At 51.6% G+C, this 21237-nt stretch overlaps 9 protein-coding genes across 9 annotated transcripts; 4 read left to right on the top strand and 5 right to left on the bottom strand.

Annotated features, from left to right (window-relative positions):
* Positions 1–389: 389 nt before the first annotated feature.
* MYCFIDRAFT_204296 (uncharacterized protein) lies at positions 390–1075 on the top strand (the record flags this gene model as incomplete). Its single annotated transcript, XM_007930397.1, has 2 exons — positions 390–645; positions 722–1075. 2 exons carry the CDS (start codon positions 390–392, stop codon positions 886–888), a joined length of 423 nt encoding a protein of 140 aa, XP_007928588.1. The 3' UTR covers positions 889–1075.
* Positions 1076–3339: 2264 nt separating this feature from the next.
* On the bottom strand, positions 3340–5223 carry MYCFIDRAFT_52082 (uncharacterized protein). The gene is made up of 6 exons (XM_007929812.1): positions 4880–5223; positions 4603–4825; positions 4427–4544; positions 3781–4377; positions 3504–3709; positions 3340–3446 (listed from the first exon to the last, which is right to left on the bottom strand). The coding sequence occupies exons 1-6, from the start codon at positions 5215–5217 to the stop codon at positions 3420–3422; spliced, it is 1509 nt and encodes a 502-aa protein (XP_007928003.1). The 5' UTR covers positions 5218–5223; the 3' UTR covers positions 3340–3419.
* Positions 5224–6171: 948 nt separating this feature from the next.
* MYCFIDRAFT_38357 (uncharacterized protein) lies at positions 6172–8146 on the top strand (the record flags this gene model as incomplete). Its single annotated transcript, XM_007929756.1, has 3 exons — positions 6172–6905; positions 6963–7203; positions 7253–8146. 3 exons carry the CDS (start codon positions 6172–6174, stop codon positions 8144–8146), a joined length of 1869 nt encoding a protein of 622 aa, XP_007927947.1.
* A 241-nt stretch (positions 8147–8387) lies between these two features.
* MYCFIDRAFT_189534 (uncharacterized protein) lies at positions 8388–10196 on the bottom strand (the record flags this gene model as incomplete). The annotated part of the gene is made up of 4 exons (XM_007930398.1): positions 8388–9212; positions 9276–9672; positions 9731–9988; positions 10039–10196. 4 exons carry the CDS (start codon positions 10194–10196, stop codon positions 8388–8390), a joined length of 1638 nt encoding a protein of 545 aa, XP_007928589.1.
* A 543-nt stretch (positions 10197–10739) lies between these two features.
* On the top strand, positions 10740–11757 carry MYCFIDRAFT_139689 (uncharacterized protein; the record flags this gene model as incomplete). Its single annotated transcript, XM_007930399.1, has 2 exons — positions 10740–11529; positions 11591–11757. The coding sequence occupies 2 exons, from the start codon at positions 10740–10742 to the stop codon at positions 11755–11757; spliced, it is 957 nt and encodes a 318-aa protein (XP_007928590.1).
* On the bottom strand, positions 11725–13077 carry MYCFIDRAFT_155584 (uncharacterized protein; the record flags this gene model as incomplete). Its single annotated transcript, XM_007930400.1, has 1 exon — positions 11725–13077. One exon carries the CDS (start codon positions 13075–13077, stop codon positions 11986–11988), a length of 1092 nt encoding a protein of 363 aa, XP_007928591.1. The 3' UTR covers positions 11725–11985.
* Positions 13078–13984: 907 nt separating this feature from the next.
* Positions 13985–15804, top strand: MYCFIDRAFT_155588 (uncharacterized protein; the record flags this gene model as incomplete). Its single annotated transcript, XM_007930401.1, has 1 exon — positions 13985–15804. The coding sequence occupies one exon, from the start codon at positions 13985–13987 to the stop codon at positions 15503–15505; it is 1521 nt and encodes a 506-aa protein (XP_007928592.1). The 3' UTR covers positions 15506–15804.
* A 1622-nt stretch (positions 15805–17426) lies between these two features.
* MYCFIDRAFT_81458 (uncharacterized protein) lies at positions 17427–18149 on the bottom strand (the record flags this gene model as incomplete). The annotated part of the gene is made up of 1 exon (XM_007930402.1): positions 17427–18149. The coding sequence occupies one exon, from the start codon at positions 18147–18149 to the stop codon at positions 17427–17429; it is 723 nt and encodes a 240-aa protein (XP_007928593.1).
* Positions 18150–18629: 480 nt separating this feature from the next.
* On the bottom strand, positions 18630–21026 carry MYCFIDRAFT_38646 (uncharacterized protein; the record flags this gene model as incomplete). Its single annotated transcript, XM_007929775.1, has 1 exon — positions 18630–21026. The coding sequence occupies one exon, from the start codon at positions 21024–21026 to the stop codon at positions 18630–18632; it is 2397 nt and encodes a 798-aa protein (XP_007927966.1).
* Positions 21027–21237: the final 211 nt, after the last annotated feature.

A 21237-nucleotide genomic window follows, 5' to 3' on the forward strand; every position in this document is an offset into this window, starting at 1 on the left:
CGATGGTGCCGGTGGCGATGTCATCGCGATTTGCCCGCGCCCAGACCAAATCGGACCTTCGAAAGTTGAAGTCATTAGCAAAGAGCTTATCACTTCCTACCCTCGACCACACCTACACAACAACCACTTACCTACAACCCACCTGATAACTACCAACTCATCCAAAACAACCAACCCCACCGACTGACAACCATCAACACACGCCGACCATGTTCAAGCGCGTCGTCGCCGCCGCTGCCCCAGCAGCTCAAGCCTCCCTCCGCACAGCAGCAACCACATCCGCTCGACCACAATTCATCCGCGCAACGGCAGCCACAGCACCAATCCAACAACGCTCCTACCACGAAAAGGTCCTCGACCACTACAACAACCCTCGAAATGTCGGAAGCATGCAAAAGAACGCTCAAGACGTCGGAACAGGACTCGTCGGTGCACCGGCCTGTGGCGATGTGATGAAGCTACAAATCAAAGTCGACCCCAGCAACGACACGATCACGGATGTGAAATTCAAGACTTTCGGATGTGGTTCTGCGATTGCCAGTTCGAGTTATTTGACGGAACTTGTGAGGGGCATGACGCTCGAACAGGCCGGTAGGATTCGGAATACGGAGATCGCTAAGGAGTTGTGTTTGCCGCCTGTGAAGTGTAAGTGAAAAATCCAACTGTGTCACAATGTGATGGGGAAAGAGGATGGGTTTGCTGATACTTTTTTGATGAATAGTGCATTGCTCTATGCTTGCCGAGGATGCGATCAAGTCCGCTATTTCGAATTATTATACTAAGAACCCCAAGGCTCGAGCAACGGATTTGGGTGGTACTGGTGCTGCGATGCCTAAGATTGAGATTGAAAAGGTGCCAGCTGATGCGTCGACTGCGGCTGCGTCGTAGGATGATGGACGGAAGGACTTTGCGTAAAGACTGAAAGGACCTCGGAGGATTTTTGATGATACCTTTAGAGTTTCCTCTGTGGTACGGTGTACATAAGGACGTTCGCATTGTGAGGACAGATTCTTCCTCCTCTTCTCCTGTCCGTGGTACGGGAAAGAATGACAAATTGCGAAAATCTGATGATCTGAGACTGCCCTAGCAATATGTGTTGATGTCTAATCGCCGACTTGAGTGTGGTTGGACGATATGTCACACCACCAAGGTGGCATCGCTTCGATGCTAGGATATGGATGGCATTGATGGACTATCTGATGGATTCTTATCTGATTCTTATGACCCCCGTGCTTGCCAAGGGATTGTGCTCGCTGTCTGTGCTCGTCCACAACTTCGTCGGGATTTCAGGACTGCACTTGCCATACACATGGACAATGGATGAATGTCTTTATTCTTCACTTCGGATTCAAGCGCACACAGATATGCGATAGCACACACCAGAAAAGGCGCCTGAAATAGCCGAGACAGGGCGAACGAAGTCACGTTTCATGCACATGGACTTGTAAGAGCTGGGATACAAGATGATATTAGTCTGCGATAATAGTATGAGTTGGAGTTGCGTCAAAGACCTGCATCATGCTGACAAGAGGAGGATCATCTGATTGCTGAAGGAGGTTTCTGCTCACTTTTCGGACGGGAGAGGTCTGACAGCTTTGCACTATGGGTTGTCGGAGACGATGGGAGCGTTCGTTACCCAGGTTGTGGTAGCAACGCTGAGAGGACTTATCTCGACACTGCCCTGCACATGCTAGAGCGCTCGAATGAGCAAGACGGCTCAGCTGTGTACTGTCAACAGCATGCCAAGGATAGTGGCGCTGCTGTTCGCGAAGGCAAACGCCATGCAGCTCCTGGTGACTTTCGCACTCTGGACCTGTTATGACTCCTTCGCGCAGACATGGCATCTGCACAAGAGCAAGTAATGAGGACCATTTTCACCGGCATTGAGGCAAGAGATCACGTAAAACAGCACGTTGGACACGTTCTGGGTGGTATACACAATGGTACAGCTCTACGGACTCCGGAAGGTGAGACGGGAAGTGCTGACGAACCCACATAGTCTACAATAATACATCTGAGCCAGGAGCCGCAGACTCCCAGGAAGCGGCTCGTCGTCTCAGAAGGAATGAGAACTTGCTTCATGCCGCCAAAGATGGACAAGTAAAATTCCTTAAGCGAAGTTTGGAGGAGGGCGCCGACATAGACCATTCCGATGATATCGGCCTCACAGCTCTACATTACGCGGTTATTGGATCATCCGTGCCTGCTGCGAAGGCACTCATTCAAGCTGGGTGCGATGTGAATGCTGCAAGCTTCCGTATTGGCACAGCCCTACATTTGGCGGTAGTCCAACACAATCTGGCTTTGGTGCAGCTTCTACTTGCTCAGTCTGATCTCGAAGCCACCGGTCAACTCGTGGGAACAGTCCTGCACTGCGCGGCCATGTCAAAACCAACCCATCGAGATGCAGAAGCAGACACTAGAAGGCAAATTTACGAAATGCTACTGAGCGCGCGACCTGGTCTGGTGGATATTCAATGCGAAGTGGTGCCAAAGGTCATTGAGATGATGGACGGTGGCCGCTACTTGCATAAAGAGCTGAAGGCTTTCTTCATGAATCCCAGCGGCTTTGGCGACGATCCAGTACACATCGTGTACAAATGCTTACCTCTACATCTGGCTTTGATCGCGAAGGACAAGACCGGACTTTTGCTCTTGCTTCAAGCACGGCCTATTAGCGCAATTGAGACGTGCTCGCGGCGGACCACGGACAGCTTGAACGATACTAGCAGTGCTCCGACAGGCGGCAGCCAAATCACGACTGACATTACACCCTTGATGCTAGCGGCTGCCACAGGTAATCCGCGCGTGGTGCGGAAAGTGCGCGCCTTCATTGGATCGCAATTTCTTGAAGCACTAGATGCAAAGGATAGTGTTGGCAGCAATGCTCTCAGCTATACTCCTGAGCTCCATTCAGATTCTCCGTCTAAGGCTCGGAAAAGCCGTCAGTTGGAGAATTCACAGCGGCAAGAGACGAGGGAACTACTGGACGAGGCACATTATGCCAATCTCAGGCGGCGGTCTCCGAGCCGCACAGAAAACCTCGACGTTGTGCTGGATTCGGGGTCAACCAGGATCTCTTCTTCGAGGCGCCCTGCCAGGACCAGTAAAAGGAATTCCACCCAAGCACCTGGTGGGCCAAGGGTTGTCGCCGTGCCACCAAACAGGGAGTCTTCTACATTGCCCAACAAACACAAGCGGACAACTACTAGCAAGCGTAACTCGGCAAGCCAGCGCCATTCATCATCAACACCAGGTTCAGAAGTCGCATCAAAACGGACATCACGGAGAAGTCAACACGCCGCGAGTACTCGGCACTCAAGCCCAAGCATAAGAAGTCGCTTGCGGAGACTCTTCATATTGGACTGAATCAATCTGCCTAATGGACTGCAATTTAGCTTTCCCATTCCCATCCCGGCTCAGAGAATATATCTGAACTGCTTGTTCTGCACATATGTCAGTAAACCAGTAGGCTCGGCATTTTTCGCAACATCACTTCTTACCTCCTTATCAGTCGGATCTTCGAACGCGTGGTCAAATCCTTCAACGAAACCTGCTTTGTCACGTTTGCGATTGTCCAGGATACAGATCGTGCGATATACGAGCGCCAGAAAGCCGGAGATTACTGCCGTGATCAAGGTTACGATGAAGCCGGTTGCGTATTGTGGTGCTTCTCGTTCGAGGAATACGAGGGGACCGATGAAGTTGCCTATTTTCACGTTAGTATGGTGATATATTCGGCAATGTCTAGGAAGCAGGCTATGCAGAAGGCTGACATACCTAAGCAGTACCCGATGTATAGTCCTGACGATGCTAATGCTCTCTTGGTGTGTCCTGCGGTATTCGCGATCGGCAGTCCCATCAGTACTCCATACGCGGCTCCAGTGCTTGGCAATATGTACACGGCGAATAGAAGACCACCGGTCTCATTCAATGGTAGACCATACAGCAGCGCCGCGGCCAAAGTGGTGCCCATTTGACCACTGAAGATCAGCCATGTGCGGATGTTCTTGAATCTCATCGCCAAGAACGAAAGAAGGACCATCATCGTGCCGGCATAGGCACCAGCAGGCATATAAAGCAGCAGAGTATTCAGGGTGCTGAAACCGAAGCCCCGGATGACTAGTGGAGCGAATGTTGAAATTGCACCATTCGACACCATGCTCAGCAGCGCCATCAGGAACAGTATCCAAAACTTGAGGTCCGTCAACAGTTCCACGACTTGACCCATCTTGTACTTTTTGTTGCGAACACCAGAGTTGTTCGATCGCAGACGAGCTACGAGAATGTATCGTTCGCGAGAATCGAACCCCTTTGCGCGAATTGGATCTGGCGGAAGTACGAAGAGCAGTATGATTCCCCAAAGAATGGTGATGCCTGCACTTGTTAGCTCCCGGATGAAAGGGCTAAGGCGAAGTACTTTTACCTCCTGCGAAGAAGTACATGTAATGCCATTGCGACAATGAGCCATTGACATGGCCCCAGCCATAATTGATGAGCGGTGAGACGATGGAGACATAGCCTGTCAGGCTGTACCAGATGCCCTACATGAAAGTAAGCAAAAACCGTTAGTCTTGAGCGAAGTCGTCGCTATCTGCTTACCATTCGAAAGGCTTGCTCGTGTTTTCGGTAAAAGGAACCGACGATGAGCATAAACATCGGGCTAATTCCACTTTCAAGCAGGCCAAGGAAGAATCTTTGCGCATAAAGGCTTCTGTAACCTGTGCATGTCGTTGTCAAAGTGAGACAGATGCCCCACAAGATGATGATTGCAGAGGCCACTCTCTCGATAGGATACCGCTGCGCAAGAACTGTTGCTGGATATCTAATCATCGCACTCAGCAAGCTTCAAACAGGAAATCTGAGCTTCACGACTCACGCGCCAGCGATAAAGCCCAGATAGAAGATCGAAGCCGCATACGAGTATCTCTGCCCGCGAAGATCTAACTCTGGGATTAGTCCGAATAGCGCGGCGTGTGAGAGCATCGCCTTGTCATAGTACTGGAGGCCATATGTCAGGCACAACACCGGCATCAGTTTCCAGTCGAGCTTGCGTCTAAGCTTGCGCTCTTCAGCATCGGTCCAGTGTAGCGAGCCATCGTATGTATTCAGGACCTTCGCAGCCTCGTCATCTGCCTGCTCGACATGCCTGCCGCTCTCATGTGTCGATGTATCATCGATTTTCATGTCTCGGTGAACTTTTGGGGCAGAATCCATAATTCCTTCTCCCTACGCTTTGTGGAGTCAGTCATGCAACAGTCTCACTCTCGCACTATAAGACTTGTTGAACTACTCCTCGCAGATATCAAGTCTCCGCGACAAGGTGTAGCTGCAACTCGCTCAATCAGATGTCGGCTAATTTTAGGTGTATGGCGGTCCGGACAGGGCATGTACTCGATGAGGCAAAAGAGCCTTGCTTGCATTCTTGGGTGCTGTATAGCCCTATTACTTCGACCGCTTTCTTGTGTAATGGCCTGCACCCCAGCTACCTGTAGACATCGAACAGGCTCTCAACGCTCTCGTACCCAAAGCCAAGATCCTGGCCACGCCCTCACTCGGCGTCTGGACTCGCTTCCAGCAATCATCATGCCACTCTGCACTCGTGAATATGTCCGCTGCCATGCATAGTGTTGTAGGTTTACAGCCTTTCGGAAGTAGCGGCTGTACTGTCCCCCAGGCGTTCGGCCTTGTCTTATTGCTCCTCATGTCCGCATCGGTAAGAATGCTGATCTGGGGGGAGGCGAGAAGAATGTCGGATTGCAAAGGATAGGCATTAGCAGTACAGGCGCAAGTTGCTTTGTTAAGCAGTACTGTAGCAACATTGCCGGCAGAGCACCACCTCCAGAGATGCCGAGTGCTCATCACAATGCCGAACGCCAAGATGACGATACTGTACCACTGCCGCCAAGCAAGCGGAGACCGGACACTGATCGACGTCGGCATACCTCTGAACAGAATCGATCTCCTTCAATCCTCCACCCCCAGTGAGATGGATCTTGCCACGCGACCGAATACGATCTTGCGTTATCGCTAACAATCCATGTCGGCACTCGCACCCATCACACCTAGATCGGCCGAGATTCGCAACGATTGAAGTGTAGAAGTACCCCTGCTGAAGACGGTTGATGAAACTGCACAGCGACAGATCTGGAGAATCGGAATGTTGGCAGAATGAGTCCGTTCATAGACGCAGCTGGGACATCGCTGGCATCAGATGGGGAGGTCCCACAGACTGGCGTATCGACAGAGATCCCAATATACACGAATCATCACAGTACGACGACCAAGACCAACGGGACTGCACCCGACTCCCACGCGATTCCGTTGAACACTGACTATGCGTACACGCCTCGCAAGATCAGGGTTGTAACCATTGGCGCTGGGTTCTCTGGACTTTTGATTGCCCATAAATTCCAGCATCGATTCCCGGAGCTCCGAGATATAGTCGACCATACGATCTTCGAAGCCAAAAGCGATGTGGGTGGAACATGGCTGATGAATGATTACCCGGGTGTGCAATGCGATGTGCCCAGTCATATCTATGCGTTTCCCTTCGATCCGAATCCAAACTGGTCGAGATTCTACTCCAGCGGAGCAGAGATTGAGGACTACATCAAACGTACGGCGAAGAAATGGAACCTGGATCGCGATGTGCAACTCAATACCAAAGTGGTAGGAGCGCATTGGATTGAGAGCAAAGCGGAATGGAAGATTACTGTTGAGCATCAGGGTGAGCAAAGGGATGAGTTCTGTGATGTTTTGATCTCGAGTCAAGGCGTGCTCACCCATCCCTCTTGGCCATCAATTCCTGGAATAGACAAATTCAAGGGCCATACAACACATTCGGCTCTGTGGGATCATGACTTTGATTATTCGAACAAGCGTATTGCGGTGATAGGGAATGGGTGAGCTGGTGAAATGGTTGATGGAATATGAGAGCACAAGCTGATCGATTGTGATAGTTCTTCCGGAATTCAGATCGTCCCTCAAATGCAGAAGCTTCCCGGCACGACAGTACGGAACTTCATCAGAGGACCGGCGTGGGTCTACTATCGATTGCCTCCGTCACGACATTTGGGTAGAGAGGTCGATGATCCAAATCCTCCATACCTTGAAGAGGAGATTCAGAGATGGCAAGATCCAGTGGAGCACAACAAGTATCGAAAAGGAATAATCGACCGAACCAATAAAGCTTTCCGACTGGTACGTCCAAGTCGAGTGAACCTGATGATCATCGCTAACGAGTACACAGTTCCTAAAAGGCGAGAATAACAGCAACGCCGTCAAGCTCGCAACAGAACAGATGCGAGAAAAGCTCAACCACGATCCCGACCTCTGCGAAAAACTGATCCCAAAATGGGAACTCGGCTGCAGAAGAGTAACCCCAGGACCAGGCTACCTCGAATCCTTCTCCCAACCCAACTGCACCCTAACCAACAGCCCCATAACCGAAATCACAGAAACCGGCATCCTCACCGCCGACGGCGACATTTTCCCCTGCGACGTGATCATCTACGCCACAGGCTTCGACGTCTCGCATCGCCCTCGCTACCCCCTCATCGGCCAAAACGGCACCAACCTGCGCGAAAAATGGAAAGAAGAACCCGAATCCTACCTCTCCATCGCCGTCGACTCCTTCCCAAACTACTTCATGATGATGGGCCCCAACTGTCTCGGCGGACACGGAAGCCTCGTCGAATCCCTCAACTGGACGGGCGACTACTTTGCGCGAATGATCCGAAAAATCTCGACCGAGGATATAAAATTCGTGGTCCCGAAGGCTGAGGCCGTGGATGCTTTTGTCAAGTACGGGGATGAGGTGCATAAGACTTTGGCGTGGACGGGGGCGTGTAAGAGTTGGTATAAACGTAATCGTGTGGATGGGAGGGTGACGGCGTTGTTTGGGGGTAGTGCGGTGCTTTTTCATCGGTTGATGCGAGAGATTCGCATGGAGGATTATGAGGTTGTTTATAATAGCCGGAATCCTTTTCGGTTTATGGGGAATGGGTTTTTGGAGTGGGAGATGCGGCCCGATAGTGATTTGTCTTGGTATGTGGAGGTTGTGGATCGGGAGCCGAAGATTGAGGAGACGATGGAGAATGGTGGTTTGAGGGTTGGGGCTAATGAGGGGTATGATTTGATGTAGGTTGGGGATATTTTTCTTTTTTGACCACAGAGTATAGCGCATGAGAGTGAATGGCTAGGCTATGCATTGGGATCAGTATCCTAAGATCGATGCTAGGGTACATTAAATGAGCGACATCAGTCCTTACATGTATGCCTGCCGCCGATACTCGAACTTCAGAAAGCTGTTGACAGAAACAATCATTCGAAACCAATCCATCACGACATAACACCGAAATCATCCCTCATCAACCACACCCATCTCACTCCAAATCCAAATCCCGATACCCATTCTCCGCAACATCCAAACACCTCCTCCGATACCCGGGTCCCGAACCACTATACCTAGCCACAATCCTCTTCTGCTTCCCCTTGACATTCCTATTCACCCCCGTCATCCAAGAATCCACCTCATTCATCAACAACCCCTTCGCACAATCCCAAACATGTTGCGTCCACTCCTCCACCTTCTCCGCCCGACACTCCACACGCGTAAGATGTCGTTCCTTGCAAAACCGCACGAATTCCGAAACCCACGTCCCCGCGAATTGGATCGAGCGTGGGATGTTCCCGAACGCTTGGTGGGGGCCGAGGATCATCATCATGTTGGGGAGGCGGTGGACGAAGAGGCCGAGATAGGTTCGTGGGCCTTGGGACCAGATTTCGGGGAGTTGGGTGTTGTGCACGCCTTGCCATTCGATGGCGGTCATGGGGCCTGTGACGGCGTCGAAGCCCGTGGCGTAGATGAGGGCGTCGAGGTCGATGTGTTCGCCGCTTTGGAGCAGAATCCCGGTGTGCGTGATGCGTTGGATTGGGGCTTCGTGCGCGACGTCGACGAGGCGGACATTTTCTTGGTTGTAGGCTTCGAAGTAATGGGTCTCCAGCGGGACTCTTCTTGTGCCGAAGCCGTGGGTTTTGGGGATCAATTTCTCGGCTGTGACGGGGTCGTGCACTCGTGCACGAATCTTTTGCGCAATGAAGGCGCTGAATGCTGCGTTTGCGTCGCGATCGGTGTTGATGTCTGCGAAATTGCCAAGCCATTTGGCGAAGCCTGGTTTTGCGTAGAGCTGTTCCCAGAAGGCCAGTCGCTGCAACGCACGAGTCAGCCTCGTGAATTATATTCTCAAAGGAAGATCGGAAGAAAACTTTACCTCGTCTTCTGGTACTTCTAATGTCTTGCGAGTATCGGCAACATGCAGGAATCCGGCGTATGATTTCGAACATTGGTCGAAGATTTCTGGATATTTGTCTCTGTAGACCTTCATCTCGTCCGACGAGATAGGCTCATTGCGGAGTGGCGCAGACCAATTCGGCGTTCGTTGGAAGACTGTTAACGACTTCATGCCGTACTGTGGCTTTACGATTTCTTGGATGATCTGAATTGCAGTTGCACCAGTGCCGATGATCCCGACACGCTTGTCTTTGAACGTCCATTCACGAGGCCATCGCGATGTGTGGAATGCTTCGCCGCGGTAGTCCTCTATTCCGGGGATATTGGGCAGGGTTGGCTCGTTCAAGATACCTAGTGCCGTGATGATGAATCGTGTGCTGGCGTTCGATCAGCATCGACAACAAAAGCTCTTACACAATAATGCAATAATGATACCTGTACGTCCTTCCTGACTGGTCTGTCACTAGCCAAGAATTCGATTCTTCTCGCCATCGAGCAGACTTTACTCTAGTGTTGAACTGCATGTACTGTCGGAGGTTAAATTTATCTGTGAGAAATTGGGCGTATCGCAATGTCTCGTCTCCATGAGCGAATGTCTCCGTCCAGTTCCATTCGTCCAGCACTTCTTGCGACATCTCTGAAAATCCATAGCTGACACTCTCTGAATCGAATTGTACGCCTGGGTATCGATTCCTAGCGTTCGTCATTAGCGGCGAGATGTGTTCATGCGAGAATGACCATACCAGAACCATGTTCCGCCCTCTCCTGATGCAGCTTCTAGTGCAATAGTTTTGATACCAAACTGTTGCATACGATACAATGTGAAGATGCCAGATAAACCTGCTCCAATGACTAGGACCTCATAATCAAGCTCGGTCGGTGGCTCTCCTATGCTTCCCATGGTTCAAACTAGTCTGCGAAGTCTCTCGACTAGTTTAAGCTTAATCAAGGCTGAAGTGATAATAAGGTATGGAATGATCGCAAACACTCAGCGATTTCTCGGCTACGACAACTTTTGCCAAAACTCGTAATCAGCAGTCGATTGAATAGATGAGGAAACTAATCCTCTTGCGCTTTCTTGATGACTGTTGGGAGCGCTCTGCGATTCCATGGTGCCACCCTGTCATCTGCTAGCCATTCTGGAATCCAACTCCGCATTACCAATGAGCATTGCCGGCGGGGAGTCAGGATTCGGCGACACCGGCATCGTCCGGTAATGAACCCAAACATGGAGCGGAGCCGAGCGTCAGCTGAAGCTGCTAGCTTGGCACGAGGCATCGGAGGTCTAGGTACAAGGTCTTGTTGAAGGAGTAAGAGTGTTACTGGGTTTCATTAGTATCTTGCTCACAGTTTCGGGCCAGTAACAGCGCATTTCGCAAATCGTGTGGTCCGCCCTGAAGATATCAGTATCACATTCAGATCAACAACAAAAGCAAAGACGAAAATGCCCAGCGTACAGAAATACTCATACTCTGGGCCCATCGACCATACCATACCAGTTGACAAGACAAAGTTAGCGGGTAAAGGGGTGATTGTCACAGGGGGTGCAAATGGGATCGGCGAATCAATTGTTCGGCATTTCGTCGCTGCAGGCTCGTTGGTAACATTCTGCGATGTCAATGCTGAGAAAGGCGGCGAAGTTGAAGCAGACATCAATGCCAAGGGTGGTCCTGGGAAAGCTCAATTCGTCGCCTGCGACATTCGATCGTGGGAATCGCAGGTTGCGCTCTTCGAAAAGGCCACAGCTGGAGGGCGTAGACTTGACATTGTCATTGCCAATGCTGGAATATCGAGGAGCAGCATTGACAGTCTGTGGAAGCTCGATGATCCGAATGGTCCGCCGTCCAAGCCTGATCTCAAGATCGTCGAGACGAATCTCAACGGCACACTTTACGGATTCAAGCTAGCAACGCATTACTTCCGCAAGCAGCCAAATGACGAAGACCATGATCGATGCTTCATCATGACAGGAAGCATGGTGGCTTACATCGATTCTCCGGGCAATTGGGAGTATACTGTCTCCAAGACTGGTCTCCTGGGCTTTATGAAAACTGTGCGCAGGAACAGCTGGCAGCAAGGCATGCGGATCAACTTCGTAGCTCCATGCTACATCCGGAGCGCCATCCGCACAGCAGAATACGAGAAGAGCCTAGTTGACCAAGGTGTTCGTTTCGGCGAGGTGGAAGATGTGGCAAGCTGTATGATGCGGATCGCGACTGACAGATCTGTCAACGGTGAGCAGTATCGCGAAGGTTTCACTTACGCGGCGTACATAGCATGCTGACCCCATGACAGGACGTTCAATCATGATAGTGCCCAGGGCGGTCGCTCGAGAGGGATATATGGATGTTGATCTTGATGACTTCGATCAGGATGGGTATTTCAAGAACACGCAAGAGGTCCAGCTCAGGGTCATAAAGGATCAGTGGCTCGATGGCGAGGCTCTCCAAAAGTATAAGTAGAAACCATCTCCGAGCAGAAAAAGCAATCTCTTCGTCCGATGCTTGCCAAATTCATGGCGAAAGTTCTTTGGCAAGAAAACGCTTTCTGGAAGCAAAAGGTTTTTTCGCTGCTCAAGATGATCGTGATTGATCAGTGCCCGATGCAGGTACTGATTCCAAACCCGTTCAGGTTTACACTTCCGATGCCCCCAGAGATGCATGGCAAAGGAATAAGATTTCTGTCAGCCCTCAACTTATCCCTTGCTCTTCCCAGTACCTTCTGAGATCGCGAAGGAAAGCCCATCTCGCCTTGGCACCCCAATCTTTTTCCTTCCAAGCGTTGAGATCCCTCGGGAAGTGGTCGACAAGATCTCTCACATTGGGATCGTGGGCGATGATGACGAAGATACGCTCATCACAGTCGAGCTCTTGAAGCTTCTGAACTGTCTTGATTGCAAGTGGGATATCATGGCCGAAAATCGGATCGTACAGAGAGTCATTGGGTGTGCGAGCTCTAGATTTTTGCAATTGTTCGAAAGAATGGCCAGGGCATAGAGGAAGCTCGCTTTCTGGATGTAGCGGATTTGGTCGGATGTCTGCTGGCAGAGACATCAGCTTCGAGGGCCGCAGCACTCCCGCATAGTGACAGATGTCGCCGCCGAGCAGGACGAAGGATTCCGGAGTGGTTGTTGTTCTGGCTAGACCGCACAAGTGTCCAACGGCATGGCCTGGACTGTCTAGAAGAAAGAACGAGCCGTCACCAAAATAGTCGAAGGCCGGAAACTGTCCAATCCGTGTACTGGCCCCCTTTTCGAACACAATCTCTCGCAATGTGCGGCCAGAGTAATCGCTCTCCAGGAGCGGACTGTTTGGATTTGCTGGAGCACCAGGCATCATGGCGTCTTTGAATCCTGGCCCCACTATCAGATCCGTAGTGGGAGGGAAAGTAGATGGATCGCCAATATGATCCCAATGCCAGTGGCTCCAAATCACTGCCTCGATACCTTCCAACGCTACGCCGTTCTCTACCAGGATATCGCTAACATTCTTCGTCACATGTATGGTGTACTTCGTTGTTGGAATGTATGCAGCAATGCTCGGCGAGTAATTAGTGTAGTCTTTCCGGATGCCCAAATCCCATACTAGCTTCCGACCTGACGGATGTTCTAGAAGAAAGCTGTGGGATGGATTTGATGGAAACGTGTCTAGGCCTGGTAGTGGAGGTGCCATGAAGCGGGAAATGATAGATGGACCAAAATTGACGGCATTGATGAGCTTGACTATAACGGCCAGGTCACCAGGAGGAATGGCCAGCTTTGCTTGCTCTCCAGTCGAAGGCATAGTGGTTGATTGCACGAAGCTGTGCTGATGTTGTGCCAGCTGCGGGCGCGTGATCACCTGACTTCGTGTGTGTCGTCCCCTGTTTCGGCAGTACCGCGGCAACGTCATCGGCATCGGCATCGGCATCGGCATCGGCATCGGCATCGGCAACGAGCGGCAGCAGTTCTGCCGGAAACGGGAAACCCCTCTTTGCGTTTGCCTCCTGAGTGCTAAGTCCTGATGCTGCTATTATAGTCGGGCCATCGGCATCGCCGTTTTGTGGCATTGCGTCGCGCCAGACGTTCGCCGAGCAGAGCATGCCAATCTCAGACAATTGGCAGCACTCCACGCCGGATCAGCCTCGGAAACGCAGAGCGGCGCTGGTCTGCACGGTCAGTAGTCATCGGCACGTGTGCGGAGCGTAGGCTGTAGTGATGCTGACTCGCGCTCCAGCTGTGCCATCGGAAGAAGATCCGATGTGACCTCCAGAGCCGAAAGAACGATGGACTGCACAGCTGTTCGTACTGCAGCGGCTCGGGCAGAGAGTGTGAACTGCGCACGCCCAAGCGCGCCAAACGCAGAGACACTGGAGGCAGCCGCGACTTCCTTAGCGACGGTCAAGCGGTCGAGCACCGGCATCACAAGCCTCCACCAGCGGCAGCGACCGCACGGAATGCTGATGCTACACGTGCTGATGCTACAGCCGCGCCGGATGTGCTTCGGCGTCAGCAGCAACGTCCTTCGCTCCAGCATTCACCGACGAAGACTACACCACCGCAGGACCGTGAGCGCGAGCGCGTCGTCGTGAATGAGAACCATCCCGGCGATCCCGACACAGGTAGGTGCTTGCACTGCTCGACCATGCATCCACGTGACCTCATTTCTCCTGATCGGCATGGGCTGACCATTAATAATTGACGCAGGCTTGATGCAAGTCTATGGCCAAGAACTACACAATGATGCTCGCAATCAATGTCTATCCGAGGTGGAACGCATCATAGATTCTCCCAGCAATGCCATCCCACCAGATCTATTGCCAATCTTCTCCGAGACGTACTTTGAAAATTGCTATGCATGGTGTCCTGTCCTCGACCGGCTCAGCATATATCGCAGTCTAGGAGCATCGCCTCTCGTGTCGAATGCACTGGCACTGGCCGCAAGTCACCTTCACCCTCCCATGCTGCCTCATGATGGCCCCGTCGAATACTACAAACGCGCCCGGAGAATGTTCTACGACGACGAGGAACCCAATCTGATCAGCTGTTTGAAGGCTCTTCTATTGTTCTACTGGTGGGCACCAAGATCTACAGCCGCCGTACATCGTCACTCATCGTGGTGGTGGACTTCTCTTGTCATTCGACAGGCGCAGTGGATGAACCTGCACCGCGATCCGCCGCCCATGCACGCACCGCCTGATGACCTTGGTTTGAGACGACGCATCTGGTGGACTGCCTTCGCGAGGGAGAGGCTGACGGCACTCTGTCAGAGCAAGCCAGCAATCATCGATTCACGGGACTGCAGCGTGCCAGATCCGACTCTGAATGACTTCCCTGCCAAGATGATCGATGCAGACCGAGTCAAAGCTGAAGTGTTCATATACTGGGTGAGACTTTGCGCCACCATCGGGAGAACCGCACAACATCTTTCAAGAACGCCCAAAGTGACCTCGCCCTTTCCCAGAGTTCTTGCCGATGAGCTGATCACCTGGAGCAAATCTTTACCGCCCCATCTAGTATTACCAATCGACGCCAGCCACACGCATATGTTCAACAAAGATGTACACCAGCTTTATCTACCATACCTCTGCACAGTGATTGTGCTACATCTCAAACGCCCATACGGGTCGAATGCCTTACCCCAAGCACTACCACCGGCCATCATGGCTGCGACATGCGTGGCACGCATCTTTCGTGACATCCTGGCTAGGGGCGACACACGATTCCTGATGGCTATTACCAGCTGGTACTGCGGTGTCACCTTTGTCGCTCTGCTTTCGGCATCTCAAGATCCAGCACTTTCAGAAGCCGCCAATGCCGACCTCGAAATTGTCGTGCTTCTGTGCAAGCAGCTGTGCAATATGTGGGCTTCGGCGACTGTCATCTATAACGGCTTCGATCGCCTGCGCAAAGCAGCCGCGAGAGAAGGCAGCAGCGACGGCTCCGTTCCGACGCAAGCCGCCGAGGCGCTCATGTCTATCAACGGTGCTGCTTATGCTCAAAGTCCAACAGAAACACTATACACGCCGGGCTCTTTGGATTGGATGTCATATTTCGGCTTCGTGACACGAGACACCAGCAGACTGGCTTCGATCTTGATCGCATTCAAAAACAATAATGAATTCGGCCTGAAAGCTATGCTGCCAGATTCATCGCTATTGGATTTACAAGACTGGTTCAGTGAGCTTCAAGGAACGGAATTCGTTTTGACGGATGACGTGGCGTTTGTATAGAGTAGGCCATGAATTTGACACATCTCAAGCTTACTTCTTTACCCATGCTTCTCTTCCGAGCTCGCAGCCCTCGGCATAACCAGTAACAGCCTTTGCCAAGTGGGTCAAGCTTCTCCGCACTTGCACTTGCAGGTACGCAAAGTCTCCTTTTAATACGCGCTGTATCCATAGCATCGGTGGATCCTATTATTCTCAGCCTGATCATCAAAGTCCTCCCAGCCGTATTCATCATGGCCTCAGCCTTACCGGCCACCATGTTCGCTTGGCGAAAGCATAGAGGTATTGACGAAGCTGTAATAAGCCCATTTCCTTTCAGCACTCTCTCTCTCTCTGTGCACTTGAAACTAACGCAAGCAGAAATACCCGTCCCCAGTGTCCCACCTACCGGCTTCCTGTGCAAAATAATGCTCGCCGCCGGAGTCTGTCATTCAGACGAAGCAATGATCGTTGATAGATCTCCAAGAAGGCCATGGTTTCGAGAAAAGTTCACCTTTGTATTACCATCAACACCATGCTCAAAACGCTGCACCACTAAGGAGATTGATATATATTAGGGACACGAAGGTTGCGGCGAAATCTTCGCCATCGGAGACAAAGTCACAGATCAAAGCTTCAAAGTGGTACGTACACCTGAGCCACGTGCACATCCATGATGATCCCCTCTCAGAGAAAACTAAAACACATCATAGCGCGACATCATCGCCATGGTCGCAGTACCCGGCTGCGGAGAACAAACCTTTCCAGAATGCTCTCGCGACCTCCCCCAACTCCACCACTCCGGCGTAGGTCAACACGGCTTCTTCGCCCCATCGACCAACGCTCGTCCCAAAAGGTAATCTTACAAAACCCTCTCTCTCTCTCTCTCTCTCCCTTGTCTTCCCCACTAACAACACCCCTACCCCGCCCCCCTCCTCCCCTCGCCGCAATCTCAACCGACGCCTACCACGCCATCGTCCGGCGCGCCGAAGGAAACAATCTTCAATTTTCGGCCTCGGAGGTTTATTAGGATTCAAATTAATGGAATGGAATGCAACTCTGCAAAGCGATCGGGGCTCGAGTGATCGTTTTCAGATCTTCGGTCGGCAAGAGAGAGACTGGATGCTGCTGCTGTTGTTGCTTTCGGGGCGGTTGTGGTTGTGGATGATGTTGGAGTGGGTGAAAGGGGGAAAAAAAATTTGATGGGGAGGATTGATACGATTGTGGGGACGGGACGGGACAACAGACGGTTGGGGATGCATGCGGTTGATATTGGTGAGATTTGTTTTCTTGTTTAAAAAAAAAATATGTCTGTGATAAAAAAAAAAGATAGAAAATCCTGACGTTTTGTGGATTGGATTTCTTCTATTTAGTCCGCCCCCGCCGAAAAAAAAACTTCATCTGTGTAGGAACGAACCCTCTCCGCCTCGACTTCCATCCAAAATGAAAAACCGGTAATCCGGGAAAAGATTTAAGTATTTTTTATTCTCTTATGGGGGACAAAATTCAAGATTTGAGAGAGGTTTTATTAGAGCTCATTGCGAAAGGGGGATTTGAAACCTCAGGTAGAGAGTGGGAAATTGGAGGATTTTCCGAAATGGTTGGAAGGAGTTGTGTGAGGGGAGGGTTAAGGGGAGGGGTTTGAAAAAAAAAAATTGAGGGAGGGTCTGAATCTTTGGATGCAGTACATGTAGTAGGTTATTGTGGCTTGATATGATCTGACTTTTGGGCTCGTATTTTTTTACTGCCTTTTTTGCAGTTCGCTTCTTTCTACCGCCCATTCTCGATAAGATCGCGCCCAAGCCTTTTCGTCGAGCCTTGGTGACATATGCAGTATCCTCGCCTGTGCTCTCGATGCCAATTACAGTCTGCGGGTGCTCGTTGAGCCTTGTCTGGTGTTGATGAGTCCGAGTTGATTTGTTTTCCAGAGTCCCGTTTCGTCCCTCTAGCTCTTCCATCTGGCCAAGTCCCATAGGTAAGAAAACGCCGGTACGAAATGAATGTCCCGCAAAGTTTTCCTCTTGATGAATGATTTGACCGATTTTTTGATGCTGTCGATGTATGGCCGCTCATATATCGTGTCCACAAGCTGGCCCAGATCTGTATCAGGACGCACGGGAAGCGTTGCAACGGTCTTAGAAACACGAACGCTCCAGTATTGGATGAATAGCGTGAATTCTGTAGAAGGCTGTGTCATCTTCATCCGACGCCAGGAAGCCTCGGGCCTACGCCAGGAGGACGGCAAAGAGGCTTGAGTGAAGTTGCCAGCCATCATCGCTCTCTCAACTTCCCGCATGGCATACGCGAAGACAGGATTCAGTTCGACTGGCACTGGCACACCTGGCGCGTCTTTGCCTTTGTGCCACATCTCATCGAACTTCATTGCCTCTTCCATGCCTTCGGGCAGATTGCGCACACGCTTCTTATAAATGGCCCGCTCGCCGGAACTGTAGCTGGAGATAGTCCCATTACGATTCAAGAAATGCGTCAGCGGCCCGCCCGGAGCACTCTCAAAGAAGAGCTTGCGTCGCAAAGCCTTCGAGCCGCTGATGACCGCATTGATGTCCTTGTCGACTCGCTGGACACGCAGCAGATCTCGCATTGGAAGGTGAAGCAAGATCATCTCCGACAGCTCAGCTGTGCCAAAGACTGCGGTAGCTGCAGCCATGCTTGCGATCAACGTTCGATTGTTGTTGACCGATGTGTCGGTGGTGTGGTGTGGTGTGCAGTGTCAACGGAATAGAAGTGTCGGACCAGGAGGCGTCGCTTTTGTGCTCGAAGTCCAGATGCTGCAAGTGAGGTTCTGCGATTAGAAGTTAGAAGTGAGGCAGCTGCCGTTCAATTGGGCGTGGAAAGCGCGCCTTTTCATTCATCAATTCTATTCAGGGCGCGAGATTGTTCATTTATCGTCCATAACTCTGGAACTGGACATCGCCAATCGAGAGCTAAGCAAGCGTCAGCAGACTTAGCGCGTTGACCCTCGGAGCTCGAGATGTCTTGATGACCGCAACTGAGTCCTCGATCTCATCTATCATACCATCTCATCTCATACTCATGCTCTGTATCTAGCTCTCACCCTTCGTCAACCACTACTACCACCAAACACCTCGCTAATCGACAGATCTCGGAGCACTGGCTCAACAAGACTCTATGCCTCGCGGCGGAAGAAGTAGATGTAGGCAAACTTTTTCATCTCATCGACATCACCTCCCAAACAAACCTTCTCATCGTTGAAAAGAACCCAGCCCTCCTTCTTCTTGATGAACGCCACGTAATGACCCGCATGAATGCTGCTACCCTTGTGGCAGACGATACTCTTCAGGGAGAACAGTGCAGGCTTGTTGTCCTCGATGACCTTGGTATCAGTGGCAGCGCCGTTCGTTGCCGACTCATCTTCGCCAAAGTCGCCAGTCGCCTCCGGATGTGAGAAGAGCCAGTCAACGGCGCGCTCCATGTCGCCGCCGGTCTCCTTCAAAGCTTGCCGAGCCTGAGGAGCAGAGAAGCCCATTCCGCCAAGGGTCTCGATCATGTCAGGATCCACGGCAGAACTTCCTCCAGCAGCGGCAGGCTCCTCAAGTGGTACGTCAATGTCGGGATCTTCCATGTGTTCAAAGAGCCAGCCAGTAGCGACCTCCGCATCTGAGTTTCCGGTAGCTTTGAGTGCTTTCTCGCAACGCACACGTGGAAAGCCCATGCCCATCAGCATCTCTAATGCCATCTCATTCGGCACGAATTTATTGCTCGCTCCACCAGCAGCATCTTGTTCTTCGGGTAGCTCCTCTTCGTCCGCCTGCTTGCCCTTGCTGCGATAGGCCTCCATATCGAATACTTCGTCACCAACGATGACTGGAACATCTTGTTTTGTGGGTACCCAGTTGACGAGCTCGAAGCGACGGGCGTTGACTGCTAACACTGTTGGGAAGGTCTTGAACAAGGATTGCTTGGAGAAGCCCTTATTACCACAGCCTGAGCACGTCAACTCAACGATCTCAGCAGCGGTAAAGTCATCCAGGCACTGCTTGAGAGTGACGGCCTCGAATTGCTCTTTTTCATCTTCTGTTTTGCCATCCTGAGCAGCACCATTGCTCATGGCGGTGTCCTCCGATTTCGGCAGTTTCTTGATCGGCACGGCAACGGAAATGTTCTCCATCTCGTCTTGTCGGTATCGGACTTTCTTGCACTGTAAGCACTGCAGCTTCTGTTCCATGTAGAAGCGGAAGGAGTCGACGGGATCTGACACGTCCTTGTAATCGCCCTGAGCAGAAGCTTGAGATCTTGAGATGAGCTTGAGGATGTGAAGCAGGAGCTCGAATGAATCTTGCTGTCGCATGGTGCTGAACTCGGCGTGACCTTTACCAATGAGATCCTTCAGCATGGCTGGTGCTATGCCCTTCTGGTGCGGCTTCTGGTCGGGGTCGTCGGAGGGAGCAATGTCGGAATCTGGCTTGCTGTACCTGCCAGAGAGCAGTCCATCTGCCAGCTTCCGCAACTGAACTTCGATGTCTTCGGCTGGGTTTGTAATCTTGGGCAAGTCCTCGGCAGGCCTGTAATATCTCTTCTCGAATTCTGGATTTGCGAAGAGTGCCTGCAAGACCGAAGCGAGGTAGCAGCTGTTGCCCAGATTCTTCAAGCCTGTTAGGCCAGCACCAAATAGTGGCTTCAGTTGTCTGCCCTCTGCATCTGTCATGGAGAAGTCGTAGCTCAGGTTGTGTTCTAGTTGTGCCTCAATCAAGCTCTTCTCCGTCTTCACTCTGTCCTTGATGTTGATGCCCCAGTGAAGCAAGTGTTCTGGTAGCTTGGGATCTTGCTTCTCGTCGTCGCAAGCATAGCAGTAGATGTCGGCGTTGCCTTCCGCAGTGAGACTGCCTAGCTTGACTGCTACAGGGTGCTTGGTTTCTGTTGCGTGCTCGAGCTGATGACCATTTCCAGCAGGTCCAGCGCCGCCGTACTGCTTTCTTCCGCAACCCAGATTGCCACACGTCAGGCATAACCACAGGTTCTCTTTGAGATCACACTTGTTGCAGTGACCAAGATCTCCACTCGGAATCTGCCGAGAAGGTTCCTGGTCTAGCAAGTAAGTGTGTTGGCAAGGCTGTAGCTCCAGCTCCCACGCCTTGACCTCTTCTTGCTGGGAGAAGGTATTGGCCTTCAACACGCTCTGAACCACCTCGCCAACTTTGCCGTCCTTGACAAGATCGCTGACATTGCACTGGAAGCACTTCACTTCAGTCTTGGTATCATAGCGATCTTCTTCCGTCTCAGCCTTGATCTCTAGCTTGCTGATCTTCTCTGGTGGCTCATTGTCGTCTCGTAGCTTTCGCTTGCGGGTTCGTTGTATGTTGACTGCGATAGGATGATCGAATTGCTTGGCATGCAAGGCGGAGTGTTGTCGCTCACCAGCACAACCGCCGTTGAAGCAGTGAAGGCAAACATCGAGACCAGCGGGGTCGTCGATGCTGTCGAAGCAGAGGGTGCAGTCTTCGCGGTAGACTGATTCGTTTGGGCGCGGAGCTCGTATCGACTCTGTATGAGGACACGACGCCATGATATCGAAGTCGTGCAATGTAATAAAGCACAAAAGAATGGTTGGTGTAGGAGAAGTCGAGCTTCAGGCACGGCACAGCACGAGGCAAACGCGTCTGCCTTTCGTCATGGGCAGCGGGGTGAATTTCAATCGAGATTCACACAGAGCCGCATCAAATTATGAGTAAGCAGAATCAAAAATAGTGCACGCACTACAACGTATCTGGGCCCTC

The sequence above is a fragment of the Pseudocercospora fijiensis genome (assembly GCF_000340215.1).
Source record: "Pseudocercospora fijiensis CIRAD86 unplaced genomic scaffold MYCFIscaffold_6, whole genome shotgun sequence".
Taxonomy (NCBI): Eukaryota; Fungi; Ascomycota; class Dothideomycetes; order Mycosphaerellales; family Mycosphaerellaceae; genus Pseudocercospora; species Pseudocercospora fijiensis.

Coding starts and splice junctions, on each gene's coding strand:
- MYCFIDRAFT_52082 (XM_007929812.1), bottom strand. CDS start 5,217: ATGGATTCTGCCCCAAAAGTTCACCGAGACATGAAAATCGATGATACA. Junction 4,826..4,879: donor CTGGGCTTTATCGCTGGCGC/GTGAGTCGTGAA, acceptor TGCGATGATTAG/ATATCCAGCAACAGTTCTTG. Junction 3,710..3,780: donor ATACATCGGGTACTGCTTAG/GTATGTCAGCCT, acceptor ACGTGAAAATAG/GCAACTTCATCGGTCCCCTC.